Source organism: Alligator sinensis, unplaced genomic scaffold (assembly GCF_000455745.1).
Source record: "Alligator sinensis unplaced genomic scaffold, ASM45574v1 scaffold88_1, whole genome shotgun sequence".
Taxonomy (NCBI): Eukaryota; Metazoa; Chordata; order Crocodylia; family Alligatoridae; genus Alligator; species Alligator sinensis.
In genome coordinates, this window is record NW_005842347.1 from 944,673 (window position 1) to 955,792 (window position 11,120).

General features: G+C 44.8%; 1 protein-coding gene across 1 annotated transcript in view; it reads left to right on the plus strand.

Annotated features, from left to right (window-relative positions):
• The window catches only part of CCDC178 (coiled-coil domain containing 178), a 387,761-nt gene that overhangs the window by 158,169 nt on the left and 218,472 nt on the right, over positions 1-11,120 (plus strand). The window contains exon 17 of the mRNA XM_025210410.1: positions 7,806-7,951. Within this exon, the coding sequence (XP_025066195.1) occupies positions 7,806-7,951 (146 nt within the window). The remainder of the gene's footprint in view (positions 1-7,805; positions 7,952-11,120) is intronic.

The window sequence follows — 11,120 nt, forward strand, 5'->3', positions numbered from 1 at the left end:
CGTCTTTCTTAAGAAGGCGATAGAGGCTCCAATTGCCGAACCCCCGGAGCCTAGCAAACTCCGGGGCACCACTTACCGATGGCCTCTAGCCTCTCCCCATCACCGATCGCAGTCCAGACGAATCCCTACCCTAGAACCCAGTTATCGAAACCACGGAGTCTGAACCACTCCGAGGATCCTGGGAACCGAGTTTTAGAGTCCTCCAACGAGGATTGAAGCGGAGCTGTACCTGGAAACTGTCCAGCCTGCACCGCGACCATCTCCGGTGTAAGTAAATAATCTTTTCAATCAACCATTACGCCTCCGTGACTGATTCTAGCTCGAGCGTACTACTCCACCCCGTGGCTTTTCTCCGGCCCCGCGTGCCCGGGCTGCCGGCCACAGCCCGCGTGCACACAGACGGGCCCAGCTCGCGCCCAGCGAGGACGGGACCGGGAGCCGGCCCGCACAATCATCAGGCCTTTAATTATAAATATTTTTGTATGGGGACTTGCGTTCTTCTCTCTCTAGGTTTAAAGCTAAAGTCCTGTTCCACATAGTGTGATCACCTAAGCCAGTCTGACTTCTAAGACAAGTCTGACTCTTTTTCCCTTTTGGATGGTATCATTCATTGGTGACCACACCATTTTCATGAAACACAGCATAATTTATTTTAGGATAGAAGCATAACAGAGAAAATAAATAGTTTATGCACATGCTAAGCTTACCACATACTGCATACTATCCAATAGGGCCCTGTCAGATACATGATCCAAGTCTGCCAGCTTTTTGTTCCAGAGTGAATAATTGTATTATAACTGTGTCATGTCACTTCTGGGTTAAATGAGAGCAATGTCTTCCTGATTGAAGACTAGTCATGTCTATCATTTTCATTTCATTGTTTGAGCACCTTTAACAGTTCAAACCATGGTACAATAAAAGCTCTGTTATCTGGCATTCCCCGGAAATGGGGGGTGCTGGATAACAAAATATGCCGGTTAATTGAGTGGCCCCAGCTGCCGCTTCTCGCGCCGTGTCTGCAGCATCCCTCTGCCCTTCCTGCGGGGCCCAAAGGGCCCGTGGGACAGGGAGGCCAGTCCCACACAGCCCCGCACAGTCTGTTACATCCCAGGCCATGGGGGCTTGGCAACGCAGGCTGCTTTGCCCTGAGTCATGGGGGCTTAGAGAAGCCATAAGTGCCGTGGTGGGCACTTCCAGTTTCACTTTATCTTACAAGCTGGCATACTCCAGTAACTGGCATGCCAGCTTGTAAGATGCCGGATAACAGAAATTTTACGGTATGAAGTTTCCACCAGACGATGGGGGCTTTCTTCAGATGGTTTACCTGAACCAGGGATTTGCATTAATTACCCGCTAGTGATTTTACATTCCTGCAGGACACACTTATAATTTCCATGACTTGACATAGAGGCCTTTATTTCATGTACCCATAGCCCTTGCCACATCTCAGTGCTTCCATGCTCCCCTTGTCTTGTATGTTATGAAAGCATTGATTTCTGGATGGATTTTTTCTGATACTTTTCTAATATTCATCTAAGACAGGGGTTCCTTTACCACCTTTCATCAAACCATGTGTCAGGCTACCATTTGCACAAAAAGGGGAGTATGTCAAGAAGTGATCTCTGAAGCAACTATCTTTAGGGCTAGGGACAGACATTCAGGAAGCCTGAGCCTAAATTGATTCAACCTTTGTAGGTTTGTCTAACCTGGCTAAGCTGAACCAGTTGGAAACTGGACAGACATTCTCTCTGGACTGAGGAAATTCAGGCACATGCCTGCAGTGGCTTTGACTGGAACCCGGGGGGTGCTAGAGCATCCTTCCCTTCCCTTGCACAGAGTTGAGCTGAGAAGGGTGTGGCCAGGCCCCAGCAGGACTTTCTCATTAGGGAGGTCTGTCTGCACCATCCCAGGCTTTTCCCCACTGGCTGCTCAAGGGGGAGGAGAGGTGTCAGCCCCCAGTCCCTTGCTAGCAGTCTGAGGCAAGGAGCGGGGTGCAAGTGCATTTCAGTCTCCCTCCCTGCTTGTCAGACTGTCTGCAGCAAGCTGACAGGCGAGCAAGGTAGCCTGAAGCTAATAAGAATCTTTTATCACCTGATTAGCAAAACAATCGCCTCTCTGCCATTACTTCAAACTCTTCTTAAACAGCTTACGGGGTGACCTGTTGATTAGCTCCAAAAGCCCTGTTCTATCTGCCTGCCTGTCCCAATGAAATTGGAGACACACAGACACACACACACACCTCTTGGCATCAGCTAGCACACCACATACCTAGGGTCCATGGGGCAGGGGTCCGTGCTGTGAGATGAGGGAGGGAGGGGGATATTTTCTGCTTGAACAGCAAGGTGGGGTGGGGCAGGAGGAAGCCAGCAGACCCTGCTGTGTCTGCAGTCTCTGCCAGAGCCTTATACAGCACTAGCTAGCATACCACATGCTGACTATGGTCCATGCTGCGGAAGAAGGGAGGAAGGGATCCCTGCTTAAGCAGCAAGTGGTGAGAGGGAAGGAGAGGGGGAGGGGCCAAGGAGTCTGGGACAGACATTGCATAAACCGGTTTGAGCCAAATTGGTTAAGTCTGATACTATATTCAACCAGGATTATCTCAAATTGGTTTCAGCCTTTTCAAACTGGTTTATGTGCACTGAACATCTGTTCTGTTACAGGTTTAAACCAGTTTCTGATCACATCAACTGGTTTATGTGTAATGTCTATCCCTAGTCTAGGTGTGTCTGCTTTTTTACTACATACCGGAAGTTAGCTATGAGTGTGTTGACTGATGCAGTTTTTGTTTGATGAGTTAAAAGGGCTGTAATTCAGTATTCACATATATATAAAAAAGTAATCAAGAAGTATGTTTCCTCCTCCTTAATTCAGCTCATTTATATTGCTATTTAGAGCCCATTAGTGTGTATTACTAGAATTACTCTCTGTAATGTTTTGTACATGTAAAATGGGTTTATGTAAAAAGAACTCTCGGTAGTCCAGACTCCCACCTGCTTATTGCTTTCTATAGCTCTGATGTGTCATGTTTTGATTTGTTCATTTTGGGGCAGTTGCAATCTTGGTTACTCTGTGAACTATGAATATTAGCAGCAGTATTTGCTTATGTATTTTTCTTAAGCTTATAATGTATATATTTTTCTTCATTCGATAATTTTTCTTCATCTACCTGATTGTCACTTACCTGTATAATTAGAAAGAGACTTCAAATTTTACTTGAAGATAAAATTCTTCATTAGTCTGTGTGTAACCATAAACATCCTTGCTTTTTTGTTTGGATGCAGCAGAGACCTCCTTCATATCTGTGATGAGTTACAGGGTATTTAGTGAAAACAGTTGCTCATATTAAGTTTTTAAACAATGTGGTATCAGTTTCTATTTGAGAGGCAGCATGTCTGTTCATTGGAAAAACAGACAGGATGTCAGGATTCCTGTTTGCTTACTTGAAGTTTTCCTGCTGGTTATAATACAGGAGAAGAAACTTAAGAGCAATTTTCAACCTTGTATGTCCAAAAATATTTAAATCTTTATTTAGGTAATGAAATAAACACTGAGTTCCAGAAATACTGAGCACTAGGGGTGTGCGAAATAGCCATATTGTATTCAGATTTGGCCCGAATAGGGGGACAGTGATTCAATTAGTTGATTCGGCTCACGGTCCTGATTCAATTTGGCCGAATCTGAAGTTTCAATGCTGATTCAGAGAATCAGTGATCCAGCCATAGACACAGCTTTAAATATTTTTGAATGCTGTGATGGTGGGGCAGATGGAAAATCCCACAGGGGCACGGGGGGGAAGGGGGTATGTGCACGGTTGCGGACCCAGAAGTGAACCAGAAATACTACTGGTCCACTTCCGGGTCCACTGCCAAGCGCATGGAGACCTGCCTCCCCCCCCCTCCCCGCGACCCCTCTGGCTTGGTGATTGGCTGTGGGGGGACCCTGGGTACCTCCCCCAGACCCAGGAGGCACCAATTGCCAAGGCAGGGGGTCCCACGCATGCTCCATGGCAGAAATGGAAGTGGATCAGAAGTGCTACCAGAAGTGCTTCTAGTCCACTTCCTGGTTCGCTGCCAAGTGCAATGATTTCAGCCAATGTCTCAGGAAAAGCATGAGCTGCCTTGTCCTCAGCACTGGCAGCTTTACCCGAGACCTTGATGTTATGCAAATTGGCCCTGGCTTTAAAATACATAAAGCACCCCTTACTTGCAGTAAAAGACTCAGCATTAGAACTCTCCCCCTGTTGTTTCTTTAGGAGTCTTTATGGTCTAGTCTTTTCCTGAATGATGCCTAAACTCACAGGAACACGTCATTTATTTTGCTCCTCCAGTCAAATGATTAGCAGTTTCTCAACCCAAATAATAAGTCTAACATATTGCTTAGTTATCACAGTTAACTGCATAGGAGCTAAGTCCTTAACATGCTCCTGAATTCTTGCTTTGTCTTTCAGGATGGTCACGATAGTCGTTCGGGGGATATCCAAAGCTCTACCCATTTCAGTTGGGGGTCTCATCTTCTTCAGACCTCTTAATTATTTTCATTTTTGTTTCTATAGTAATTGTTATATGTTTCTTAGAAGAAGAAACATCACTTCCACCGGATTTATGCTTTTTTGCCATTATTATGCGTAGTTTGGAAAAAGTATGGAAACAGAACAGTGCATGGGCAGCACAGTGAACTTGTTGTAAAGTACTATACTGTACGGTGCTGGGACTTATTCTTTTTTCAGTTCAGGTACAGTACTGTACCATAGAGCTGTAGTTCTAGCAGCAGCGACTGAGCGCCAGAGGAGCTGGCTAGCAAATGTCTCCCAGATGAGCGGCACAATGCTGCTTTGGTCATGTGTCTGGAAGTGGGGGGGGGGGATGTGCCCTTGGATCTGGCCTGAACGCAGCCTGAACCCTCCCCGACCAGACCAGATCTGGGGGTCACAGGTCCCTCCCCCACCCCACCCCATGCCCTCCTGGACAACGGCAGGAGCCACTGAACAGGCTGTGGCTTCTCCTGTGGCCGCCTGGCTCAGCCCCCGAGCTGCCTGCCTTGGCCCGGTAGGGGCAGCTGCGGGAGCAGGCAGATGAGCCGTGGCTTCTCCTGCGGCTGCCCGGCACAGCCCTGGCACTGCCTGCTTCGAGAGAGCAGCCGGACAAGCTGCGTCTTCTCCTGCCACGCATAGTCCCTGTTCCCAGAGCCCGGTACAGCTCCATCTGGGCAGCATTTGCCCCACCGCCTGTTCCAGCCCTCACCCTACCACAGGGGCCTTGATCTGCCCCCCCCCACAGCTTTTTCCTTATCCCTCTGTGACCACCTGGCCTCGAAAAGCTGGTTGCGTGCAGCCTTGGCCCGGATGCTCGGCACTGGATGTCCCTAGGTTTCTTGTAAACTGAGAGGCAGATGCTTATCACCTAGTTGGCCACCCCCAGACTTGCCTGCCACAACTTTGAATGTAATTTCAGTGGTGGGGGGCAAACTACCAGGGGTTCCTCTGCGGTGGGTCATCGTCAGGTGGCTGTCCGTGGGGCTCCACCTCCCCTACACCCCAGCCTCATGCCAACCTTAGGCGGGTCACGGGATTCTATCGGCCACTTCCCCGATGCTGTTGTGTTCTTAGCCCTGATGTCCTCTAGAGCCTGTTGTATCCCAAGCATTTTTTTCCTGGGGTGGCTCAGTTGATCCGTTATCCGGCCTGTACTGGTCTTCCCCTTGACCTAAGCTGCCTGGAACCTGAAAATTAACCAATGACCCAAGGAAAAAAAGAAAGGGCAGAAGGGAACCCCTTTGTCAGCTCCTTTACTCTGCGTACTGTTCCGTCAAACAGGGACTTCCTTTGTAGCTAGGAGACTAGTCCCCTGGCATTGTTGCTCCCATCACACAACCCCTCCAAAAGGTGGTAAAGAAAAAGGAATGAAACCAAAATCACGAATTTGGGAGGGTCTGTCTCATTTCCTACCCTAGCCCTTCTGCTAGGGCACAGAGGTACCTCCTCGTCACTCTCACTATAAATATCTGCGTCCTCGTCCCTACTAGACGGAACCCCATTCCCAGTACCTGGGACTTCTAGGGGAAATGACCTGTTGTTTGGCCAAGGATGGCCACACCTCTTCTTGGGCTGTCACTCCCCTCATGCCGCCGAATGTGGTTTGCGGAATCGTTCTTCCCTGATGTCGTCCGAGGCGTTCCGCTTCCAGCGTCCTGCAGTCCTTTTGGGTCTAATCAGCCGTTGTTATTGTTGCAGCCTGCTGCAGCCCTGCTGGGCTTCCTCTTTGGGTGCTCACACCACTCTCCATTGGTGTAGAGAGCCTCCTCTGGCTCTCTTGCTCCCTGGGCACGCCATCCTTCGCCGGTGCAGCGAGCCTCTGCTGGCTGTCCCTTCTCCCACACACGCCAGTCATCATTGTTACAGAGAGCCTCTGCTGGCTCTCTCTCCTTCAGTGCCTGTCTGCCGTCCTCAGTGCTGAGAGTCTCCACTGACTCACTCTCTCCTTCCCCAGCCTTCACCAGTGGTCCTTTTTATTTCTGCCGGCTGGTGATTGCCGATAATGTCACTGGCCAGCTTCAGCTGAATAAAGGCACAGCTTACAACCCGCGCGGGATCCCTCATTCGCTCCGGCTGTGCCGTGGGTCCTGCTGCAAGTAAGCATTTTTATTGTGTTGTTTTTTCTTCTTTCTTGCGTAGTCTCCACGTTAGGGGTCCCCTGTGTGTGGTTTGGGACTCTTTCAGCTGATCGCCCCCGTGACACCCTCCCCTTCCACTGACAGACCTGCATCCTGCATTCAGTGTCGTAAAGTTGAAACTGTGTTGGAACTTCGAAACCCAGGTGTCAGTTTACAAATGTCGTAACTGTGGATTGTCAGATCTCGAACCGTCATAAGTCAAGGACTGCCTATATGTAGAAAAAACATTTATAGTTGTGTTTATGTCTGGATCATCGAATCTCTGTGAATTGATTTGGAGGGTTCCAATTTGATTCAGAGATATTAAAGGGTCTCCTGGTTCAATTTGGATTCAGAGATTTAGCCTCCGAATCAAGGCAAATCTCCGCCAAATCGAATCAGTGACCAAAGCTTCGCACGGCCCTACTGAGCACTCCCAGCTCCCACTGAAGCTGATGACAGTTAAATGTAGTCAGTACTCCTGAAATCTTGTTGCTCAAGTACTTGCTTAAACATGCAGTTTGGTGCCTAATTTAAGCAGACAAATTTGAAAAATAAAAATACTTTTAATATATTGCAACTCAACTTGCTAATGCATAAAATTAGAAAAATATTTTCTATTAAACAGCATGAAAATTTTACAAATTTAAAAATTCCTAACTACATTATTGAGTGAAATTATGCTAATAAATGAATTCTAAATTGAATTGAGTGGGTACAGAATTGGCATTTATCTTTTACCTCATCTAATGATGTTCTTGCTTATGCAAACTATTGTTTACTTAATGAAATAGCTGTTGTTCTTTGTGTATGTGAGGCTGCAAATCAAAAGGGGATACATATGTTTATAAGGAAGAAGATATTATTTGATATGTAATTACAAGAATATAAGCACTTTCACAAACCTTGTGTAAATCTTCTGGTGAGATTTGTGCAACAGGTTGGGGAACTGGAACTTAGATGTGCAGCAAAAGTGAAGCCTTACAGAAGTATAATTATTCCACTTGCACTAAATGTTTCAAACTGCCCTTCTGAAAGCAGTTTTTTCTTTGGGCATGCAATTTCGTGCATCATTGCCCATAACTGTGCACTTAAAAAACAGTATCTGGAAATCTAGCCCAGCCTCTCTTACACAGTATTGTGTTTATAATTTCTAGGGAAAATATTCAGATGTTTCCACTCAGCTTGATGAAACAATTCATAATATTGAAAATTTCCAAAATAGAATTTGCGAATTAAATGGATTATGGGACTTGAAGCAAAGACAAATGGAAACTACAGAGAAATCTCTTATAGAGTTAAGGTAAGAGATTCCTGTAAAAGTTTTTAAGATAGTTTGTATGTTGTTATGTTTACATGCTTTTGCCTCTTATATAATGCAGTTTTCATCATTAACTTGAAAGTATTTTTTATTATTATTATTTGTAGTTTTACACATTTTTAGAAGTCAGTCATGATAAATTGTTAGCCTAGTAAGTGGTATTTCAGGCATCAGAATTACTTTCCAAAATCTAATATCCATGGTCAGTTGCATCTTTAATTAATGGAGGATTCCTTGCATTCTGCTTTTTCTCTGTTTTAAAAAATGTGGACCTATACTTACTGTGACTGATGAGTCCTGAAAATAGTCTCAGAAGGCTCTATCGAACTGAAAATGCATGCTGCCTTTTAGGCCACGCAAGCCTTGGAGGGCCATATATGCTGATTGCACAGCAGGCTCACCCTTCAAGGATAAAGGTGAGCTTGCTGTGCAATGTCAAAGAAAAGCAGCTGGTGTTGAATAGTACAGGATGGGGAAGCCCTGAAAAAAGATTTCCTTGCTTTTGCACACTACAGCTCCCTTTCTGCAGTCATGTTTACTTCCTTATTGTCAGTTCAACCCCAGTAGTAGTTCTCTACCTTTTTAGACTTGAGGCACCCTTTAGAAAATGCCAGCACTTAGTTTTTCGCTATTTTTTTGAGAATGGAAAAATAATGAACTAATTATTCATTTGAATAATTATTGCAAATAATTATTGCAAATAATTCAGAACACAGTAAGTCAGAATGCTTTTAACACTATGGATTCCCTCCTATTTCAAATCTCTGGCTGCATCCAGACAAGTGCAGCTGTGCAGTATGTGGCACTGCAAACACGTCTGTGGCACCACATACCACACGTTCAGATGTTGTCCATGCTGCAAGGGAGCACTGCCAATGTGTGCACTGCTCCACCATTTTTTCCCCACAGGTTTTCTGACTCCTGGATATTCAGGGGTCAAAAAATCCACAGAAAAAAAAAAAGCAGAGCAGCGCACGCATGGGCAGTGTGTGCCGCTCAAAAGCGGAGACGGGCCACCCAGAGCCATGTTGTGGCTGCCGGCCAGGCTCCATGCTGCAGAATTCTCCACTGCTGCAGCCCCAGGAGGCCCCCAGAACCCTAGGTAAGGCTGATGGGGCCAGCACAGTGCTGGTCCTAGCCTCCTCTATCCACCCATAGTGACTTGCCAGGCACCTGGGGACAAGTAGTGGCGGCACTTTGCACTGCTGCTGCTTGTCCCTGAGGAACCAAACATCCATGCTTGTGTGGACACAGCCTCTAGGTTTATTTTGTGAATCATGTTTGCACAACTAACATTACTCACATTGTGTGGCACTGTACCACACTCTTGAAAGGATTTCAAGGCATCCTAGGGTGCCACAGCACCTTAGTTGTACATGTAGCACAGTGATTCTCAACTGTTATAATGGAAAAGTAGTTTTCTACAGTTATTTAAACTCAACTGCCTAAAACTGTTGTGTGCTCTCAACTTTTGATTTAAGAACAATGATTCAAATGAATCCAGAATTCAGGCCTCTAGACAAATGGTTTCAAAGAGCACAAGAGAACAATATTCAGACCCCCTTTTTGCTTCCAAGGGCCTTGCACCTAATAGTTATTAATATCTGTTCAATTGATGTCAGTGATTTTTAAATATATCCTTATTCCATTGTTCTGGTTAGGAAACAAAATAATAACGGAAATTTTCAGTGTAACTTACGGGGCTTGTTGGTCTCTATCAGTATAACTCCCTGAATCTAAATACTTCTCAAATTCAGCACATCCTCTGAGGAGTGATTTCTCAGCAAATTCTGTTGCTTACATTCTTGAAACAGAATGTCATATTTGCAATTCTAGAAAGGAAACTTTGCATATTTCTTGAGTTCCTTCTTCCAAGGGATCGTATTTGTGACTGAAAGAATTATGAAACCAAGAAAAATGGCTCTTCAAGATGTGTTATCTAAATTACTGAAGTCACTTATTCCCCAACCTTTTTTCATTCTCCTCTCCACAGAGAACATATAGCACATTGGAATTCCTCTACCATGTGACTTGCTGGAAAACTAGGACAGTGCACTTATGGCCTCTGTGATTGTTGGAGCATACAGCCTGTATAAAAAAAAATTTTAAAAAGCGGGATAAAAGAGGAGAGCAAGTTTCTTTTTCATTGCTTGCTACTTCCTATTAGTGAGGATCACTGGTGACAATGTGCAGAAGCAAGGATCTTTTTTGTTTTAACTTCTGTACATTTGTTAATGCTTTTTATAATTTAACCAATATGCTGGCTTTCCATCAAATTACCATAAAGAAAACTATCATTTGAGCCATTTTTTATTATTTTCTGGGTAATGTGAGTAGTTAAATGTTAAACACATTCTTCTGTTTGAATTGAAGCTTTACTTTTGGGGTAGGAGGTGCTTGTTATAGTTTCAGTAATAGTAATATTCAGAAAAATGCTACTAATGTGTTGTGGGATAGGTTTGCCACTGGTCCCCAGCATTTCCTTCAGCTTCCTCTGTCTGTGAAGAGAGTGTTCCATTCAACGATAAGTGAAGATCTGAAAAATTAAGGAAGGCAGCAGGAAATAATCTGTTCTGTTTGAATCTGTTTCAGTCTCTTAGTTAAGGGATCAAAATTCAAGTACTTTACCTGTTTTCAGTGTGTTTATCAGCAGAATAATGGCATATGAGTTTCTGTTCCCATGAAGAAAACATGGACACTGCTGCGAAACAGTTAGAGGCAATGGGCTTTTTTTTTTTGGCCAGATGCTGATTTTTGTCTGGCTTGATGGAGAAACTACCTTTGTGTGTAGTTGTTGCTTTCTTTTCACTTCCTCATATTTCCATCTAAATAACAGTACGTCATTCATTTTTTAAAACTCCGAACAGGTAGTAAAAGCCTAAACAAACTGCAAGAATGAACTAGAAATGTTGACTTAAATGTTACCAAAACAACATTATACCTAGTTGAATATTTTTCTAGAATATCAGTGGCTGTGCAACTAAAAAACCAAGGAAGCACACCATAGAAGTTCTAGTTGAAATCCAGCCAAGACAACCTAATAATGATCATCAGCTGATGTGGAAAACTTTTATTGCCTTTAATTCAGACTGAAGGAGAAAGAAATCCCCCCCCCCCCCACAAAATGCACGGTCCAGGCACCTGGTATTCT